This window comes from Bison bison, unplaced genomic scaffold (genome assembly GCF_000754665.1).
Source record: "Bison bison bison isolate TAMUID 2011002044 unplaced genomic scaffold, Bison_UMD1.0 scf7180017864108, whole genome shotgun sequence".
Taxonomy (NCBI): domain Eukaryota; kingdom Metazoa; phylum Chordata; class Mammalia; order Artiodactyla; family Bovidae; genus Bison; species Bison bison.
Genome location: NW_011494680.1, coordinates 9,585,615 through 9,607,756, shown reverse-complemented (window position 1 = coordinate 9,607,756; position 22,142 = coordinate 9,585,615). Strand labels below are relative to the sequence as shown.

Here is a 22,142-nt window from a genome sequence, read left to right as displayed (position 1 = left end):
TCTCCCTGGGTGCCCCATGAACAGCATCTTCTTCTATGACGTGAAAGACAGTGGGGAAAATTACTTCAGCCAAATCATTGCTTCCACCCAAGAGACAGGGAGCCGTGACCCTCACCTAACATAACACCAAAACGTTTCACCACCTCAAGAATGCATATTTGTCCTGAAGACAAGTCATTTCTACTCTTGAGTCAGAAACCCCTCTTCGTGTGATGACACTGATGTAAAGAATTGATTTTCACCTTGGGCAATGAGTTCAACTCTTTCAGGCCTCTGGTGTCTCTTGTCTTAAGAACTCCTTCCCTGGACTGAATGGTTCACAAGGTGCCTAAAAGAGTTTTTGGCTGATTATCTATATTCTTCTACAACACAAATTGTGGCTAGAGCTGCCTCGCACAAATTAAGAGAATTTTTAGACATTAAAACATACGTGGAAACATTTTTATGTTCTCAGCGAGATTTATGTTCTCTGGGTCCTTGTAAAAAGTGAAGCTTTAATGATGCTACTTTCAGTGTCACGTCTTGATGATTCCCGAGGGTTCCCTGCTGCTCTCCCTGAGTACGACGTTTGTCAGGTGGGATCTCAGGGGATCTGTGAACTGTTCATTCTGAGCAATGCCTTAATATGTGTTTTGACAAATATAAAAGAAGCCTAAAGATATTACATTAGACCAGCTGAATCCATTTTATGGTTTCTTCTTTCTTTTTTAATTCAAAAGCGTCACATAGCAAGTAAAACTTTTAAAAATTAAATCTAGTTACAAACTAGTTGTTTCTTATTTTTTTTTCCAGTCCCTTTTTGCTTTCTTTTACGACCACATGAAACTTGAGAAGCCACCTAAAGCTAAATCATTTAGTGGAGTTGGGCAGTTCCCAAGTGTCCAACAAGAAGGCCTGCTTTAGGCTGCGATGGCCACTGTCATTCCTGGTGATTTGTCAGAAGTAAGAGATACCCAGAAAGTCCCTTCAGGGAAACGTAAGCGTGGTGAAACCAAACCAAGAAAAAACTTTCCTTGCCAACTGTGTGACAAGGCCTTTAACAGTGTTGAGAAATTAAAGGTGCACTCCTACTCTCACACAGGAGAGAGGCCCTACAAGTGCATACAACAAGACTGCACGAAAGCCTTTGTTTCTAAGTACAAATTACAAAGGTATTAAACTCTATTTGTCTTTCAGATTCTATTTTCTATTATGTTGGCTATTTGAAGCCATTGTTAACGTATATATTTGTATCCACCTCTTTCCGCTGACTTGCAGAGAGAAATGTTTAAGTAGATTAGACGTTTTAGCATTCTAAGTCACAGACTTTTATGTGTTAGTGCTTTTGGATCTTTTTTAATGCAATGCTTAAACGAGCGTAGAATGTCCGTTTGTACAAAGAAATTGCAAGAGAAGGGTATGGACGTTAACGTGAGTATATTCTGTCTTGCTCAGTTGCATTTGCAGTCACTAAAAACCAGAGAGAACTAAAGTGGCGACTTAGATGGTTCCAGGTCTGCGGTGTTTAGGTGTGTACCCTTTGTAGCAGATGTGTAGTGAGTTAGAGAGTGTCGGTGAGTAGGACAGGTCTGTGTTAGCCTAGCAGCTTAGCTTCCGTTTGAACAGGGAGGCCAGGCCGTTCTTACCATGATGCTGACAGAATATGTCTGTGTTCAAGGCACATGGCTACGCACTCTCCAGAGAAAACCCACAAGTGTAACTATTGCGAGAAAATGTTTCACCGGAAGGACCACCTGAAGAACCACCTGCACACGCACGACCCCAACAAAGAGACGTTCAAGTGCGAAGAGTGCGGCAAGAGCTACAACACCAAGCTGGGCTTCAAGCGGCACCTGGCCCTGCACGCGGCCACGAGCGGCGACCTCACCTGCAAAGTGTGCCTGCAGACGTTCGAGAGCACCGGCGTGCTGCTAGAGCACCTGAAGTCGCACGCGGGCAAGTCGGCAGGCGGCGTGAAGGAGAAGAAGCACCCATGTGAGCACTGCGACCGCCGCTTCTACACGCGCAAGGACGTCCGCCGACACATGGTGGTGCACACGGGAAGGAAGGACTTCCTCTGCCAGTACTGCGCTCAGAGGTTTGGGCGCAAGGACCACCTGACGCGGCACATGAAGAAGAGCCACAACCAGGAGCTCCTGAAGGTCAAGACGGAGCCCGTGGACTTCCTGGATCCCTTCACCTGCAACGTGTCGGTGCCCATCAAGGACGAGCTCCTCCCGGTGATGTCGCTGCCCTCCAGCGAGCTGCTGTCCAAGCCGTTCCCCAGCACGCTGCAGCTGAACCTCTACAACACTCCGTTCCAGTCTGTGCAGAGCTCGGGCTCTGCCCACCAGATGATCACCACCCTGCCTTTGGGCATGACGTGCCCCATCGACATGGATGCTGTCCACCCCTCCCACCACCTTTCCTTCAAGTACCCGTTCAGTTCTACCTCATATGCCATCTCTATTCCCGAAAAAGAACAGCCCTTGAAGGGGGAGATTGAGAGCTACCTGATGGAGCTGCAGGGCGGCGTGCCCTCCTCCTCCCAGGACTCTCCAGCATCCTCGTCCAAACTGGGGTTGGAGCCGCAGCTCGGGTCCCTGGAGGACAGCACGGGGGACCTCTCCCTGTCCAAAAGCTCCATCTCCATCAGTGACCCCCTGAACACACCAGCATTGGATTTCTCTCAGCTGTTCAATTTCATACCATTAAATGGCCCTCCCTATAACCCGATCTCGGTGGGGAGCCTGGGGATGAGCTACTCCCAGGAGGAGGCACACTCTTCGGTGTCTCAGCTCCCCCCGCAGAGCCAGGACCTGCCGGATCCTGCCAGCACCATAGGGCTGGGCTCTCTGCACTCGCTGTCCGCAGCCTTCACCAGTAGTCTGAGCACGAGCACAACCCTGCCCCGTTTCCACCAGGCTTTCCAGTAGAGTCCCACCGTGCGCATCGATGGCCGAAACGTACGTGCAGCCCTGCCTTAGCTGACCGTTCTGGTTGTAGTGCCTACTTTAAGACAGTATCACAGTTTCTGCTTCTGTATAGTACCAATTTTCATTAAGCCAGTATAAAATAGAAACTAGCTTTTTAAATGAGCTACAGAACCATTTGTGTTCAGCTATGTTTACCTGGGTATTTTGTCCTGATTCACTGCCAACTGTCATATTTTAAGACGATTTCTCACATAGGAAAGCCATTATTAGCAGTCAAGTCTTACAAATCCCATGTTCTGACTTACTGTTAGATCTTAAACTTTGCATTTTTGTCCGAGATCAATGGCTCTACCTTTTGACATTTGGCTCCTTAAAAATTTTTGCTACAGAATGTAAGTTTTCTAAAACGTACATGAACGACCTGAGAGTTTAAAAAAATTTTACTAGCCTCTAAATGGATTAATAAGGAAATGCTTCAAATGAATTTAGAATCCAGTCTGGGGACATAGCATATGTTTCTTAGATATAACCATAATTTCAGGTCAGTATATTTTGAAGACTTGCTATTGTCTGGCTCAAATGTTTGCTGTCTTTTTTATGCACATATAAGAAAAACAAGTCTAGACACAAAGCGCACCAGTATTTGTAGCAAACACACCCCCTAGGAAGGTGACACGGCAGTCCATGTTACTTAAGAGTTGGCCTTAAATTAGTACACAGGATGTTTGCCACGTTTTATCCTTGTTGCTGTCTTTCTTGCATTCATGCTAATAGTTTATGGCGTCAAGAGTATTCAGCGTCAGTCTTTAGGTGCATCTCTTTCATCTTCTCCATCTTTCATGGCCAGAGGGTAGGTCGAGGACAGCCAGCCACTTCCCTTGGCTTCTCACTGCACAATTGGTCCAGAGTCCACAGCTGTTGGGGAACACAGGTGTGCTTATCCCAGGGGTGGGGCTGTCCCATCTTCTAGGGTGAGAGACCCCAGGTAGAGAGACCAGTGCGAGGCCTGCCACTCTGCTAGGGACTTGTCTGGGGACCACGTCCCCTGTTGCCAGGGTGGAAATGAGGGGTCAGGTCACAGCATATCACTTAATCACTCTTGCTCCCTTTGATTCAGTTTTCTCTCCCTGAGCACCAAAAGCAGAAAACAGAACAACCCGGCTCGCCAACCACCACCACCCCCCGCACTGTGGTATCTTTCTCATTCAGTGGTTTTTTTTTTTCCATTCAGTGTTAATTCATTTTTCCCTGCTGTTTTTGGACAGAGACTTTAAAGTTAAATGCATTCAAAAACTATTTGAGGAAAGATCACAAAATTTAAGTGACTAAAAGTATATACAGTAAACCCCACTTTTACAAGTCCCTGGGAAAGTGGGAGGAATGTCACAAAGAAGCTGAATTTGCAGACGGAGGGAGAAGAGCATAGTAAAACAAGCACTGTCTTAGGTGATGTGAAAAATAACAAGAGCGTGGTGTTCAGTGAATACAGTAGTTATTACAGGCTTTCCTCACTTCAGACAACCAGCACATTTTCTCAAAGGTCAAACTATTATTCTATTTTTCTAATAATCGGTTGGGGCGTCAACCTAAGAAACATATCTTATTAAGCACTTGTTAACACCTTATTTGGGGACCCTGTCTGTCGGGGTGGGTTTGAGGAGGGAGGGTTTATAGAAGAGTATATATCTCTTAAAAAAAAAAAAATATTTCTGAGCACTCATGAGCCCTGTGTGGAAGGTTCTCTTCCCTTTGACAGGGCCAGCTATCACTGCGGATTTCCATGTTTACCAAGAAGTTCTAAAGATGAGTGCAGATTACTGAATATAATACATTATTTAAACTATTTGGGAGTAGTATAATTTGTGGAGAGATGTAAATTGTAATAATGTAAATGGGGTTTCACTATATATTATATATATGTACACACACGTGTATCGCACTTCATAGAATCAGAGTTGCTCTCGTACGGAGCTTTGGCTCCAGTATTTTTATCATGCTCCTATTTGTTTTTGTTTTTTTAAATCCCAGGAGCAGTAGTTTTTATACGTATGTATTTAAATTTTATTATTAAAAGTTACATTTTATTAAAAAAGTGTGTTCCAAAGGCATTAAAATTATATATGTTAATAAGGAAATACATTTAAAAATTTTTCAAACTGCTCCTGAGCGTTTGCCTAGGAGACTGTTTGCTCTCAAAGTAGGCTTTTAGCTCTGCTGTGTTGCTGCCCGCTTTAGTTTCTATGAAACAGATTGCTTACTTAAATCATTAGTTGAATGATTAGTGTTCAATATTGCTTTAATCACCGTCGAGAGGAAAAGCAAAAAGAAAAAAAATTTTGGTGACAGAGCACAAATAAATAGAAAACCTGTTTTTAAATAGAAATCACAAATCACAAGTATGGAAGCACTACTTTATTTTTGTCTAAAATTTGCTTAAAGAGAAGTCAGATGAACGAACTGAGATGTTGGCCTTTTCGTGGGCTGTATTTCACTGCTAATAAAAAAGTAAAAAGGGAGTACCAGGATTTATTAAATAAAGCATTTTGGAAATGGGGAATGGCGCCATGTAGGTGTATATATATATATTTTTAGCCTAATTCTCGCCCAGCATACCTTCCAGGGCACCAGGGCTGAAATTGTGGACTCTATTTTCACGTGTGCACACCCCTTTGCCTGTTGCTTTCCCACAGACTTGAAATCACACTTCCAAGTAAGAGGGAATTCTGCTCATTCATTTTTTAAACTGACTATAGTGGTCACTAAACCCCCTTTGAGAGAATCTCTATTAAACATGAGGTAGACTCATTTTATTTTAATTGCACAATGGTCTGACAAGGCTGTAACACCGAACTGGCTCTTTTTTTTTTTTTCCTTAAAAAGAAAATTGACACTTTTGATGTCAACTGGATGTGATTAAAAATAATGATTGCCAATTCTGTTTTCATTCTCCAGTGGCCAGAATCATCATCCTCAAAATTTCTAGTAGTGCCTTTGCTTGGGGTTTGTTTTTTTTTTTTTTTTCATAAAGGGATTGTTACTAAGTAAAAATATTTCAGTTTAGAATTTGGACCTCAGACAAGATACTGAACCTCATTCGGTTTGACCTTCCATGTGTTTGTACAAATTAAGGTCACCAGATACTGAAGCACGAGCACGGAAGGATACTGACACTATAAGCAATATTCTCCACGGATGGACCCGAACATCACCTTGATAGCTACTGGTCACTGCTACAACGTGCATCTTAAACCCCTGTTACCGAGTTCCGTTGTTCATGTCCTGACTGATACGTGCTACTCCTTGTGCAGCTTAATTTCATGTAGGTGTTTCTTCCAAACTATGTATTTTTGCCGATGTGTTGCTTGTGTTTCATTCTTCTTAGTCACTTGTGCAACATAGTGATATATTGTGTTGATTTGGACAGTAGCGGTTTTTAAAAACCATATACTGACTGAAAACATGAGCCAGAGCTGACTGCTTTATTAAGCTAATAATGAATGTTAAAGAGTACATATTTTCAGGATTATTCATCTAGTAAGCAATACACATATATAGGCCAATATTTTTTTAAAAAATAGAGCTTGGTCAACCTCTATACTACACATATTACAAGATATAGCACTTTCAAAACGAATCTAAACCTTTACAGAAAAACTTTCTTATAGGTTATGCCTTTTATTTTAAGACTTATTATAATTTGTTTCAAGTGCCATTAGAGGATAGATATATAGGCCTTTGATGTATAATGCTTTGTGTTCAAGAATGGTAGACGGTATTTTAAACAGGTACAGTTTTACAGTGTTTTCTTATCAATTTGCTATATTGCACAGAATCAGTGTGTCTTTTCATAAGGTTTTACAATGGTTTATTTTTTTTACAAGGTTTACGTGTCTCAAAACACACTGTCTTCCCAGTATGTAAGTTAAAATACAAAAAAAAATATTCACCCAAGTTGCTTCCAGCCTACTGAGATCCAGGCGACATTGGAGGAGATCTTTTAGACGTCATGTATTCTTCATTAGCAATGGCAGACTGTTACCTCTGAGAAGTGAGTGCCTACGTTGAGCCCTTGTCTTATTTTTCTCACGCTGTGTCAGCAGCCACATCAATCACACAGATGGTCTGTGGTGATCCCATAGATCCACGTTAGGCTGTGTTGTGTAGCTCTGTGCTGAGAACCCATGCAGAGCTCCCTTCTGATTCATCCAAATGGATCCTTTCTTACACATCCAAATGATACGACCCACAACGGGCAAGGCACGTTCCTATCACCCCCCGGCCCTTCTGCAATATTGTCAACCTCTGAGGTTGGAAGGCAGTGTCTTTTGATAAGTTACCTAGCTTAGAAAGGACAGAACTATTGCTAATGTGTAAAACACTTCATTGTATAAGCTTCAGTGGTACAGATGACCCAGAATGAATGTGTATCTTCTCAGAAACACTCCTTCAATATTCTGTCGGATCATGCTGCTAATGTAACTTGGGATACAACTCTTCATGGTGCTACAGACTTCTCTGTCTCGTTCAGTCGTATTTTTTTTTTATCCATAGGAAAAAAAAGGACTACATTAGGTGTAAAGGTGTACAATATATTTTTATACTGTGACTTCATTTGTCTTTAACAAGACTTTTACACCACCCACCACAATGTATTCATGTGCACTTGCAAAAGGAAACCTTGGACGTGCAAATGTTATACCAGAACAAACCCAGCTTTGTCCACAAAGGTGACCGTGACTCGGAAAGAAACATGGGCTTTATAATATGGTGTGGAGTGAAGAACATGCTGTACGTTACTAACAGCCCTTTGAATTTAACAAAAACTGGGCATCCATTCGGAAATGGATTGCATCATGCCTGAACATAAGCTGGACTGCTGAAATTGTATTTTTAGCTGACGAAAAAGTGTTTGGACTAGTACTCTAAAAATGTTCTGATGATAAAGTTTTGAGTCAAAATAGAAAAGAGAAACTGCATTCCAGGCTGCATTTTGTATATTTTTATTGCATTTAAAATTCGCTCTTCTGTGATACCGGGAAATCAAGTGGCTTATCCTGTATATCATGTACTTAAAATGTATTCACAAACTACTGTTGTGTTTGTATAAAATATAGACAAAGATCATATTTTCTGTGTGTGTATAAGCTCTGTAAAATAGCAATCACATTATGAAGCTGCAGCAAGACTACATTTTAAACATCCACATCCAAAGAAGCAGGCTATTTATTGTCCAGTTACCCAGTTATAAAATATTCATTTGCTGCTAATTAAACAATAGTACTGCAGCTTCTCATGGCCTACAGTGTTATGTTTGCTGTAAGAAAAAGATATGTGAACTCCACAAAAATATATGAATAAAAATTATAGAATGGCTTTAGATAATGTAGATCTTCCTGAAATTATAACAGATGATAAATTTCTATTTGGTATAACATTTTTTTCCCTTTGAATTTGAAATATTTTCTCATTTGATAAATATAAGATTCTAATAGCTGCCTCTAGGACAATACTTGGTTGTTGAAATGTAAAGTTCTAGGGTTTCTTTTGTTTTGTCTTAACTTTTGTACCTTGGAAGGAAGGATAGAAATTGTAAATAAAAAAGTCAAAATGTTGTGCATCAAAACTTTAATCCAGGTGAAAATTCAAACAAAGAATCTCCCAAAGGCTGTTAGAATGTATAGAGCAATCATGTTTTTATTCATATGAGATAAAATGGGCATTAAGTATTTCTTTGGCACTTACTGTCCATCAGTCCTGTAAATTATCTTTTTAGACGTTCTCTTTGGGCTATTTGTCTAAAACTTGGCTGAAAATCCTCCCTTGACCATTTACCTGGACCAGAGTAATGAGCTCACAGATGTCATTTCGTTTCAAATTCATCAGTTAAACAGTGATGCATCTTTGAAAGAAAGAGATTAATTCTGAAAATCCAGTTAATAATCTGGCCAGGAACCAGTGGCAGGAAAAAAAATTTTTTTGGATTTCTCATAGCACCTCTTTCATTATGATAGGAAAAATTGCTTCTTAACCTTTGACTTTCCTGTCCTAAGGTTCTCTACCTTCAGAAAGGTAAAGAAAATGCACAGTGACTCCCCATTTGGCAGTTCCTCTTTTCACATACCTAATTCCAGCAAATCTAAAAGCATTTCTTTGTTGATTCTTAGCATTAACACTACATACATTTTTATTTAAATTCACGCATATGAAATATTTTAAGGACTATTTATAGAAGGGAAAATGCTATTGCTTTTTATAGTCAGAATACTCTGAAAAAGGATGTTTGGGGTTAATTCACTTAAGGTGTATTCTCCCTTATGGAAAAGCAATTAGAAGTGCAGTTTAAGCAAAGCATTAAGCATAAGCATTGCACCATAGATCCAATGGGGCTAAAAGACTTCTTCATGCAGGTTTTTGTTAGATGAAAAGTTAGTACTGATGATTTATCATTAAGGGGAGGAAAACTTCAGTCTGACTAAAGACAGCCTGAGTTTTTGCTGCCACTTTTCCTTAAATGAGCATTTCTTAAGCAGAAGGCACCTTTTCATTGCAAAGTCCTGGGCTGTTCCCAAGGAGTCAGCTTTACAGAAAGAGGCTGGTTTCCTGATGAACCGTTGGAATGAAGATGACACCATCATTACAACAGTGGGAAGGTGTAAATGCTGTATTGAGTTGTACCCAATTACCCTTTTTTGTAGATCAAAAATGATCAAATATTGGCAGTTTCAGACTAAAACTAAAAACAACCAAGCCCAGAATGTCTCAACTTCACCTGCTTGCTATTCAACACAGAGGTCAATAATAAATCTGTCTACTGAAGATGTTTGACTCCTGACTAGCGTGATGGTTAATTTTCTGTGTCCACTCGGCTTGGCTTGGCCCAGACTGGATGCCTGGTCTAGTCAAGCACTGGTCTAGCTGTTGCTGTGGAGGTTCTTTGTTAGACGTGATTAACATTTATAGTCAGCTGACTTTAAATAAAACAGACTGCCCTCCATAATGTGGGTGGGCCTCATCTCATCAGTTGGAGGCCATAAGAGAAAAAACCCATTCTCCCAGGAAAAGGGAGGTCTGCCTTCAGATGGCTTCAGATTCAACCTGCAGCATCAGCTCTCCACGGGTCCCCAGCCTCCCTGAGTCTCCAACCTGCTGGCTTGCCCTGCAGATTTCAGACTTGTCAGCCTCCACAGTCGTGTGAGTCTATTTCTTATAGTAAATCTATTGTATGCAGTATTCTGTGGCTTCAGTTTCTCTGGAAAACACTAGTTCAGCTGCTGTTCTTCAGAGGTTCTGGTTCTAAGAAGTGGCAACATCTTTCTGTCTGATACACTGTAATAGCAAAGAATGCAAATTCCCAGGTTCTCAGAGAAAAGTATTGTATATTAATGCATATAGGTGGAATCTAGAAAAATGGTACAGATGAACCTATTTGCAAGGTGGGAACAGAGACACAGACATAAAGAACAGACATGGACACAGTGGGAAGGGGAGGGTGGGATGAACTGAGAGATTGGATTGACATATATACACGTGTAAAACAGTGAGTGGGAAGCCGCTATATACCACATGGAGCTAGAAGGAGTGGGGGGGGATGGGGCTGGGTGGGATGGAAGGAGGTCCAAGAGGGAGGGGACAGATGTATACTTACAGCTGATGCCCTTTGCTGTACAGCAGAAACTAACACAACATTGTAAGGCAATTACACTAAGAAAGAAAAAAAAAACTGGTTAAAAAAAGTTCCCAAGTTCTGACTGCTTTAGAAAAGAGATAAACAGCACAGTGCCTAATGGAGATTGTACCTATAAAGGAGTCCTTGGGCTCTCCTTTTGCATACTAGTATTTTGACTGCCGTGATTTTTTAAAACTTTATTTATTGAAGTACAGTTGATTTGACAATGTGCTCATTTCTGCTGTGTAGCAAAATGACTCAGATACACACACATACATATACATTCTTCATATTCTTTTCCATTATGGCTTATCACAGGGTACTGAGTATAGCTCCCTGTGCTCTACAGTAGGACTGCATTATTAATAACTGCAGTTATTGCAGATGAAAATGGTTTTCTCCTAATGAACCAGTTTTCTTTTAAAAAGCATGTCAGCAGGCTAATCTTGCTTTACCCTGTAGAGACATACTTGACATGTAAACCAATGTTTATCCTAATGCACACATGGAAATGTTCATAAATTGAATCCTTTTGAAAACATGGTCCATTTCTAGTAATACCTCAGTCCATTTCTAGTAATACCTCAGTCAAGGTCTTGAGATTCTGGGAGAGATGAGAGTTGGAAATGTAATGGTGCCTCACATAAGTTGCAGAAGTTTCCTGTTTGAAGGCGGCAGCATTTTTGCAAAGGTTTAACTTTTGGTTTAGTCTGTAATTAGTGAACTCTCATCTTTTTCTTGGAGCCCCTTTCAATGTGTTGTTCATGCTGTTTCTAAAAACATAATTGATCTGCTATTTGTATCTACACACACCTGGTGACATTTCTAAGATCGCTCCTGTAACCAGATTTTCATGTCCTAGGAATGTGCGTTATGTAAGTAGGTTAACAGCCTGAACTGCCCTATTTCAGATTTTAAGCTATGTCAGCTTCTCCCACCCCAGAATTACATAGTGGTGATCAGTGGCTGTAATAAATACACACCCTTAGAAACATCTTCAAGACCATTTTGTTTACAAAATGCAGACAGACCGGTTCAACTATTCCCAGTTTCCTAAGTTACATTAACTTTCACAGGAGTGAAGTGCACCTGCTTTTGTATTTTCTGTCCTGAATCCTTTCATACACTATTTCTGTAGTTATTCCTAACCTCAACATTTACTAAAAGAGCTTCAGGTTATTACCAGTCAGTGCTTTAAGGGACCCTGAAATTCTTTCCCACTCTTGACAGCGGTCCTCCTGTTTCCTCCTCTTACTTTTTCTGTCATTTTCATGTGAATCACTCACCGTTCTTGTGCTTATCCCTCCCTTGCATGCCTGCTTTCCCTGCTCCTGCCTCTGAATTCCAGGGCTTCCCAGGTGGCGCAGTTGGTAAAGAATCTGCCTGCAATGCGGGAGATCCAGGTTCCTTCCCTGGGTCAGGAAGATCCCCTGGAGGAGGAAATGGCAACTCACTCCAGTATTCTTGCCCAGGGAATGTCAGAGACAGAGGAGCCTGGCAGGCTACAATCCATGGGGTCACAAAGAGTGGGACACGACTGAGCATGAGCATGCCTGTGAATTCCACATGTCAAAATCTCACCATCCTCTGCAGATGGGGACTGCAGCCATGCAATTAAAAGATGCCTGCTCCTTGGAAGAAAAGGACTTGGCTGTGACAAGAAAACTATGACAAACCTAGACAGTATATTGAAAAACAGAGACATTACTTTGCCAACAAAGTCAAAGCTATGGTTTTTCCAGTAGTCATGTATGGATGTGAGAGTTGGACCATAAAGAAAACTGAGCACCAAAGAACTGATGCTTTTGAACCGTGGTGTTGAAGAAGACTCTTGAGAGTCCTTTGGACTGCAAGGAGATCCAACCAGTCCATCCTAAAGGAAATCAGTCCGAAATATTCATTGGAAGGACTGATGCTAAGGCTGAAGCTCCAATACTTTGGCCACCTGCTGCGGAGAACTGACTCCTTAGAAAAGACTCTAATGCTCGGAAAGATTGAAGGAAGGAGGAGAACGAGATGACAGAGTATGATATGGTTGGATGGCATCACCGACTCAATGGACATGAGTTTGAGCAAGCTCTGAGAGTTGGTGATGGACAGGGAAGCCTGGTGTGTTGCAGTCCATGGAGTCACAAAAAGTGGGACATGACTGAGCATCTCAACTGAACTGAGCCCTTTCTTCTTCTTCTTTTTTTTTTTTTGACAGCACCATGAAGCATATGGGATCTTAGTTCCTCGACCAGAGATCGAACCCACGTCCCCTGCACTGAAAGCACAGAGTCTTAACCACTGGGCCACTAGGGAAGCCCTCCCTCTAGCTGTTTCTTGATGATCACTCTTCCATTCACAATACCTTTTCAGCTTTCACCCACTGAAAAGTATCTTATTTTCCCTATGAAATTTTATTAGATCTTCTGAGGGCTGTGTCTGTTTTTTTTTTAATTCCTTTAAGTCCCTAGCTTAACAGAAGTACTCTTTTAAAAGTTGACCCTAGAAAAAATTTTATATGACAGTCGTAATGCTCGGGTTATCTTTGTTCTATAGAAAGGCTTATTTGATACACTGAAGACTGTGTGATCATACTTAAACCTCACATTTTGTTCTGCCCTCCTACATTGAAATAAGCAAATTCTGTAATAGTGTACCCTTTCTTCAGAAATAAACCACTCTAAACACGTTCACTGCAATGGACCAAAATTAGGGAAGAACCTTTGATGATTCCAATTCTTATAACTGTACTTCAAAAGCTCTGTGGAATTGTTAGCTCTGTTTAAACTTTCTGGAAGTTGAGTGACTATCTAGAGATAAGTAGGTAGGGTTCTTAAGATGTTATTTCACCAAGTACTATGATAAGTTCTCATAACAGAAATTATCATTTGGAAATCTCCTTAGATCTTATTCAAATTTTAGTTTGCATTTACCCTCAGCAGTTAGGCCAGTGAGTAAAAAACCACTGAAGGAGAGCCTTTTTGTTTGCTTATTCTACACACAGAGTCAATTTGTGTTCAGTTGTGTCTGACTTTTTGCGACCCCATGGACTGTAGCCCACCAGGCTCCTATGTCCATGGGATTCTCCAGGCAAGAATACTAGAGTGAATTGCCATTTCCTACTCCAGGCGATCTTCCTGACCCAGAAATTGAACCTGTGTCTCCTGTGTCTCCTGCACTGGCGGGCAGATTCTTTACCACTGGGCTACCTGGAAATGAGAGAGATTGGTAATCCTTTCAGATCGAGATGGAAAAAAATAAGAAAGGACATAAAATTAAATAATACAATCAAACTTGATGCATGTAGTAAATAAAATTTTGTCATTTGAAGGAATATATCAACACTCATATTTATGTCCAGGTATTACAAAATCTTTTATGTGTGTGATCATAAATAAGGTAAACACATTTTCAAAAGGGTAAGTGTTAAGGCCACATCCTATTAATAAAATTAGAAATCAATTAGTCATATTCTTATATGACTTCAGGAACTTCCCTGGCGGTCCAGTGGCTAAGACTCCGCTCTCCCAGTGCAGGGGACCTGGGTTCAATCCTTGGTCAGGGAAGTAGATCCCACATGCTGCAACTAAGAGCTTACATGCCACAACTAAAGACTTTGAATGCCGAAACTAAAACCTAGTGCAGCCAAATAAGTAAGCAAATAAAATACATACATATATATTACAGAAGCACCAATTCCAGGGACTTCCCTGGTGGTCCAGTGGTTAAGACTGTGCTTCTACTGCAAGAGGCATGGGTTCGATCCCTGGTCAGGGAACTAGATCCCATGGGCCACAACTAAGATCCTGAAACTAAGACCAACCTGGCATAGCCAAAAATATAATATATATATATTATTATATATATATAATATATAAATTATAATAATATATAATAAATATAATAAAGTATATATTATATAAATTTATATTATTTATATAAATATTTATATAATTTTTTTAAGGCTATGACTTTAAAAAATAGGTAACTACTGGGAAACTAAGAAACATCATCCTAAATATTCCTTGGATGAACAAAAAAATTCCAAACTGAAATTACATGGAAAAAAAGGCCATGAAAAGAAAAATGTGTCATAATAAACCTCCGAAGTCAATGTTTAAGTTATACTGGGAAAATATTAGGACTTGAAAATTCTTCATTATTGAAAGAGAAAGACAGAAGATAAAAGAATGCTCTCTTTAGCTATGGGGAGACTGGTAGCTAGCCTCCAAATCCACTCCTTTACCACTGTGAAAGAACAGTAGCTGGGCTCATGGCATGTCTGCTGCTGCTGCTGCTGCATCGCTTCAGTTGTGTCCGACTCTGGGCGACCCCATAGACAGCAGCCCACCAGGCTTCTCCGTCTCTGGGATTCTCCAGGCAAGAACACTGGAGTGGGTTGCCACTTCCTTCTCCAGTGCATGAAAGTGGAAAGGGAAAGTGAAGTGGGGCCAATTACACTGCACCCCAAAGACCCCCTTGCAGCTCAATTGGCCGTGGAACTACATTGTCACCAATAAAACATAAGTGACAGTGTTACATGCTGCAGGGGACCGACATCACATTTCCTATCCCCTCCCACCAGCTGGAATGAAGGCAGGGGAGTGACCCAGTTTTAAAGAAGCACATAGAACATTGCTTTAGAGCTCTGTCAACACACTTTCTGAAAAAGGTCAGAGAGGAAATAATTTAGGTTTTGTGGGTCAACTGATTGCTGTCATAACTACTCATTGCGGCTACTGCCACTCAAACGCAGTCATAGACAAAGTGTAAACCAATCAGCACTGTTGTGCTGCAGTTAAACTGTATTACAGAAGCAGGCAGCAGGCAGAGTTATCCCTCATGTAAGGACCTCTATGGCTTCCCAGGATGCTCAGTGGTAAAGAATCCGCCTGCCAGTGCAGGAGACGCAGGTTCAATCCCTGCGTGGGGAAGATCCCCTGAGGAGGAAATGGCAACCCACTCCAGTATTCTTGCCTGGGAATTCCCTTGGACAGAGGAGCCTGGTGGGTTACAGTCCATGGGGTCGTGAAGAGTTGGACAGGACTTAGGGACTAAAACAACAACAAAGAACTTAAATGTCCTTAGATATGCTGATGTGACTTCCTATTCAGACCAGTATGGTGGATTACATTGTTAGATTTTCAAATACTGAACTATATCTGCATGCCTTGAATCAACATCACTTTGGTCTTAATGTACAGTTTTTTGATATGTAGCTGAATTCTATTTATTAATATTTTGTGAAGGATTTTTTTCCATTAACTCTTGTGAGGAATATTGGTCTTATAGTTTGCTTTTCTTGTAGTGTCTTTGGTTTTCATATCAAAGTAGTACTAACTTCATAAAATGAGTTGGAAGGTGTTCTCTCCTCTTCTATTTTCTGGAATAGACTTTGTAGAATCTGTGTTTTGTGTGTGTGTGTGTGTGTGTGTGCTAATTTTTCTTTAAGTCTTTGGGAGAATTCTCCAGTGAAACTATCTGGGCCTCAAGATTTCTTTTGGGAGAGTTTTTAAATTTAAATTCAATTTTCTTAATACTTAAAGAGCAATTCAAATTATGTACTTTTTATTGAGTGAATTATGGTCATTTATATTTTTTGAGGAATTGATCTATTTCATCTAGTTTTCCAAATTTATACATATATTAATAGAGTTGTTTGTAATATTTTTTTATGTTTGCAGTCTGTAGTAACACTCCTCATTTCAGTCTCAATATTGTGAACTTGTGTTTTCTCTTGATAAACGACAATGTTGCTAGAGGTTTGTCAATGTTGTTGATCTTTTCAAAGACCTAGATTTTGTTCCATTGATACTCTCCCTTGCTTACAATCACATTGTTTTTTATCTCTATTATTTCCTTCCTTAAGCTTCTTTTGAATTTATTTGCCCTTCTTTTTCTAAGTTCTTGAGGTGAGGGTATAGACTATTGATCTGAAACTTTTCTTTTTTCCTAACATGACAGTTTGGGGTTAAAATTTGCCTTCTTAGCACTGCGCTAGCTGTGTCTCACAAATTTTCATATGCTATTTGCATATCAGTTCTATGTTGTTGTTTTTAATTTCCTTTGAGATTTCCTATTTGACACATGGAATATTTTGAAAAGTGTAATTTAGCTTCCAAGTATTTGGAGATTTTTCCTGTTATCTTTCTGTTATTCATTTCTAGTTTAATCCCATTGTGATCAGAGAACACACTCTGTTTGGTTTCAGTTCTTTTACATTTGCTGGTTTTTTGTTTTTTGTTTTTTTAATGGAGGGGCTTCCCTGGTGGCTTAGATGGTAAAGAATCTGCCTACAACATAGGAAACCCAGTTTCGATCCATGAGTTGGGAAGATCCCCTGGAAAGGGGAATCGCTACTCACTCCAGTATTCTTGCCTGGAGAATTTCATGAACAGAGGAGCCTGGTGGGCTACACTTCATGGGGTCGAAATTTATGCAGGTTGTCTTGATAACGTTTCATGGACAATTGAAGAGAATGTGTTAGGTGGAATATTCTGTCAATGTCAATTTGATATGGTAAATAATGGAGAACAAGGAAACATGCTGAAATACACCCGTAAGTATTTGTTGTTGTTCAGTTGCTCAGTCGTGTCCGACTCTTTGCAACCCCATGGACTCATGCACACCAGCCTTCCCTGTCCTTCACTGTCTCCTGGAATTTGCTTAAACTCATGTCCATTGAGTCAGTGATGCCATCCAACCATCTCATCCTCTGTTGCCCTCTTCTCCTCCTGCTCTCAATCTTTCCCAGCATCAGGGTCTTTTCCAATGAGTCAGCTCTTTGCATCAGGTGGTCAAAGTATTGGAGCTTCAGCTTTAGCATCAGTCCTTCCAATGAATATTCAGGATTGATTTCCTTTAGGATTCCTGTAAGTATACAATCAGTAAAAATCCAGATGGGGGAACGTCTACAAACAAAATGGTCCACATGTGTCAACAGATAAATTGTAAAGACAAAGAAGGGATGGAAAGTCAGCCTGTAGAATAAAGGCTTAAAATATACACCAGCATAAATAATGTATGATATTAACCATAGTGTCCAGGGATGGACACATGGGTGATAAAAAACACTAAAACACACACAAGGAAGTGATTACTGTCAAGTCAGGGTAGCAGTGACTTCTGGAGAGAGAGGACTGGGGTAGAAAATATGGAGGGGTTACCGAGGTGGCTGGAAAGGTTTTATTTATTAGCTTGTAGTTTTCTTTCTTCCCTTGGGTGGCAGTTACAAGAAGCAGTAGGCTGGTGTGTAACAGCTGACTCTCCAAGGGGGAAAGAAAGCCCTGACTTGTAGAGGTTCCTGATCTCCATCATGTAAATACTACTACAGTGGCCAATTTCAGGCTACCAACATGATGTCATTGTGGAGCTGGGAAGAGATTACACAAACAGCTCTTAGGGGCTGTGTGAGCCAGCGCCAGTGCAACACTGGAAGGGTGTGTTCCTTATAATAATTCACTCCACTGTACATTTATTTTTTGAATATTTTAAAGTTAAAAAGATTAAAAAAAATTTTGCACTGGCTAAATGGCCGATTCTAGGACTGGAACGGGAAATATATAAAAGGAGCCTAGAACATCTTTTTGTGTCAGAAAGTACAGAAGTGTTTAAAATGGAAATAAAAGCCCCATAACATTGAGGTATGTCAAAGGGAAACAGCAGCCAATTGAATGAATTTCCATGGCCAAAGCTGGATATAATTTTAGCAAGAAGATAAAGTACAACCCGAAGTATAATATGCATGACTACATATTGATATAAATAAATGGAGGAGAAATAGACATATCTCCTGGGCAGAAAAATCCAAATAATCTGTGTATCCATACAACCACATAATTCCCTACCCCTTAAGTTAGGACTGCACATAAGGACCCTTTTCTAATGAGGACAGTATGGAAAGGGGGTAAAAATAGAGATTTTATAGTACAGAAACCTGACAAACACAGCCTTAACCAGGTGAGCAAGTGTAGCATGAATGAGGGTAAGCTGTGTTGATGTTACACACCCGCCACATGGTGTGATGATAACAGCAGTCAACTCTTGCTGTCTTCCTTCCAGAAAACCATCGTCCCCGGGTAAGTAGGAGAAAAACATCAGACAAACCCCGAATGGAAGACGCTTTATAAAATACTTAACCCGGACTCCTCAGAACTGTCCAGGTCATCAAAAATAAGGACAGTCTGAGGATCTGCCCTAGGCAAGAGGAGCCTGAGAGCGTGACAACGTGCACTGTGTCTGTCCTATGAGGGATCCTGCGTGTTGGGCAGACATTGGTCTCAAAAGCTAAATGAATCAAGCCTGTCACGTCCAGAAAGAAACCACTGACAGCGTTTGTTGCTTCTGATAAAAATCTTGCTTTCCAGAGAAAAGTGAAATCTTGGAAACTTTTATCCACACCTTGATGTGGTGACTTCTCATTACTTTCTGATGAGATGAGTGGTAATATCAACGAATGTAATTTTTTGGTATTGTGTAATGAAATGTGTCAATATCTGGAAGGTTTGCTTAACTCAGGGAATTATTTTTTCTTCAAATGACCAATGTTACAAATTCATACCTCTGTAAAAGACCCATTCAGTGTTCAAGAGAGACCATTGGATTTTAATGTTATGGAGTACAAAAAGTACATTGTTACAGTTTCAAATTCTACATGGCAACTAACATTTAAGAAACTACCACTTGCCAAGTTTGGTTATAGTTTCAAAGTAGAATAGCCACAATTATTTGAAAACACTAATAAAAAAAATGCAGCTGTGCCTATCTCTGCGACACTAGTTTCCTTCAGATATTTCATCTACAACAACATATCACAACAGACTCAAACAGGTGTGAGGAGCTGGTTGTTTTCCATTAAGCCCCAACCTATAGTTAAAAGTACTTGCAAAAATGTTAAACAGTGTCACTCTTCCCACTAAACTGTTTTTCTTTGCAAAAGAGTTGGTTTTTTATGAAACAAATAAAGGCTCTATTCCTGGAGTAGAGGCAAAAAAAACAACAACTATGGATCCGTGGTGGCAGGAGGGAGGGGGTTGTTTGTTTTTGTTTTTTTTTTTTGAGGGGCGGATGTCTCCTTGCATGTAACAGTAGTCAGGCACTGCTGTTGGGGCACATTGAGAAGAGTGCAAGGATAATGGCTGAGCTCCTTCTAGGAAAACTCCTCCGTCCCTAGTGAAGTGCACAGACATGGCTGGCTCTTCCAGCATCTTGCCTGGGATGTAGCTGTGATGCTGAAGCTGGCACACCAACTCAACCTTAAGTCCTGTGACAGCTCCGACCATTTCCTTCTATATTTCATGTTACATGGAATAACCCTTCATCACTTAAACCGATCTTAATTAGCTATTCTGTGACCTGTGATAGAAACCATTCCACACTGATACGTGACCTCACACATCTGGGAACAGGGAGGTCACAATCCTCCAAAGGACAGGAATTCTTTTGTTTTTTGGTAGATCTAAATTTATTTCTCTTAGCTTTTATTTTGAAAAATTACAGACCTACAGAAAGTTTCCAAGTACAGTGAAGATCCATATAACCTTTACGGAGATTCCCAGTTATTTTGTCACGCGTTATTCCTCTCTCTGGAAAGGACAGGAGTTCTTTCGCCCAGTTCTAACTGGGTGAACTCCATTTCTCTTCCTTCTCCTTCCGCATCTTAAGACCCCTCAAAGCGATGGCCGTGGGGGTGATAAGGACTTACAGTGTCAGGAAAGCTAAATTCAGGATTTGCAACAGAACAGGGCCCTGAATGTCCTGTACATTCTCCCCCCACTGTCCCCCCGGCCGCAGGTCCAAGAGCAGAGGTGAGGTGTGCACCGCTGTGTGTGCAATGTCACCTCCTTCCTGCATTGGCTCAGTGAAGTTCTGAGTGGTTTAAAAGTTGGGGAATAATCCTTTTTAAACCACTTATAATTGCTATTAAGTCCTATTAATTTCCTGTAATTAAAAGGACTAAGGACCAGTTGATGGTGGTGGCGTTTTTTCAGGGTTAGTCAGTAGAGTAGCACTCACACCTCATGCATCACTTGGTGTGTGACAGAATCGGCGTTTGTCCAGGGACAGCCTCATACCTGCTGCACCCACCCTCAGGAACCTAGCTCCTCAATCTTTGTGCTTCTTGTGCTAAAACAGCAGCTCTAGATAATGGATAGCCCCAATTACTTTTCCATTAACTTCTAAATGTTGGCAGATACCCCAGAAATACCTTGGGACTTCATTCAAAATTTAAAACTATATATATATATATATATACACACACACATACATCAAGTATGAGTAATATTAGATACATATATATATAGTTTATACTACATACATACATATTTATATTAGTATTACTAGTAATGTATACTAATATAAACATGTACATATTGAGTATTACTATTAATATAAACTATATATATGTATGTATCTAGTATTAGCCATATAATATATATATATTATATATTACTTAGCATTAAAAAAGGAACAGTGAAATTCTGCATTGGTAACAACATGGATGGACCTAGAGAATATTATGCTTAGGGATATGGCAGACAGAGAAAGACAAATACTCTATGATATCACTTATTTATGGAAGCTAAAAAAGAAAACAAACATATATGCAAAATAGAAACAGACTCACAGATACAGAACACAAACCAGTGGTTACCAAAGCGGGGAGGGAAGCAGAGAGCGGCACATTAAGGGCATAGGATTAAGACATATAAACTATTATATATAAGATAGATAAGAAACAAGGATACACGGTACAGCACAGGGAATTATAGTCATTGTCCCTTAATAACTTTTAATGGAGTATGTGCAATAAAAATACTGTATCACACTGCTGTATGCTTGAAATGATTATAATATTAAACATCAACTATACTTCAATTTTTTAAATGCCATAGTATTGAAACATCCTGGAAGGAGGAAAGCTACCTTTGAGAGCCTCCTGGACTTTCCCTAAATGAGAAATAAACTTTTTTTCTTAAAAAAAATGTTTCCAAACCACAGAGGACACCGAAGGCATCCTGGCGTTGCCCTCCTCAGCCTTACGTGTTAGTTACTACCTAGTCATCAAGTCTAATACTGAGGACTAACAACGAGGTACAATGGATTCACCTATTGTACTCCTTGGAAGGAAAGTTATGACCAACCTAGACAGCATATTAAAAAGCAGAGACATTACTTTGCCAACAAAGGTCTGTCTAGTCAAGGCTATGGTTTTTCCTGTGGTCATGTATGGATGTGAGAGTTGGACTGTGAAGAAGGCTGAGTGCCGAAGAATTGATGCTTTTGAACTGTGGTGTTGGAGAAGACTCTTGAGAGTCCCTTGGACTGCAAGGAGATCCAACTACTCCATCCTAAGGGAAATCAGTCCTGAATATTCATTGGAAGGACTGATGCTGAAGCTGAAGCTCCAATACTTTGGCCACCTGATGCAAAGAGCTGACTCATTTGAAAAGACCCTGATTCTGGGAAAGATTGAGGGCAGGAGGAGAAGGGGACGACAGAGGATAAGATGGTTGGATGTCATCACCAATTCAATGGACATGGGTTTGGGTGGACTCTGGGAGTTGGTGATG

General features: G+C 40.4%; 2 protein-coding genes across 3 annotated transcripts in view; both read left to right on the top strand.

Annotated features, from left to right (window-relative positions):
* PLAG1 (pleiomorphic adenoma gene 1) overlaps positions 1-4,934 on the top strand; it is a 47,005-nt gene extending 42,071 nt beyond the window's left edge. The window contains exons 3-4 of one of the 2 annotated variants that reach the window (XM_010838971.1): positions 793-1,151; positions 1,658-4,934. In XM_010838971.1, coding sequence (XP_010837273.1) covers positions 910-1,151; positions 1,658-2,915 — 1,500 coding nt within the window. In that variant the 5' untranslated portion in view covers positions 793-909 and the 3' untranslated portion in view covers positions 2,916-4,934. The remainder of the gene's footprint in view (positions 1-792; positions 1,152-1,657) is intronic. The other variant, XM_010838972.1, reaches the window with a different exon arrangement.
* The window catches only part of MOS (v-mos Moloney murine sarcoma viral oncogene homolog), a 32,151-nt gene continuing 12,943 nt past the window's right edge, over positions 2,935-22,142 (top strand). The window contains exon 1 of the mRNA XM_010839018.1: positions 2,935-2,945. Within this exon, the coding sequence (XP_010837320.1) occupies positions 2,935-2,945 (11 nt within the window). The remainder of the gene's footprint in view (positions 2,946-22,142) is intronic.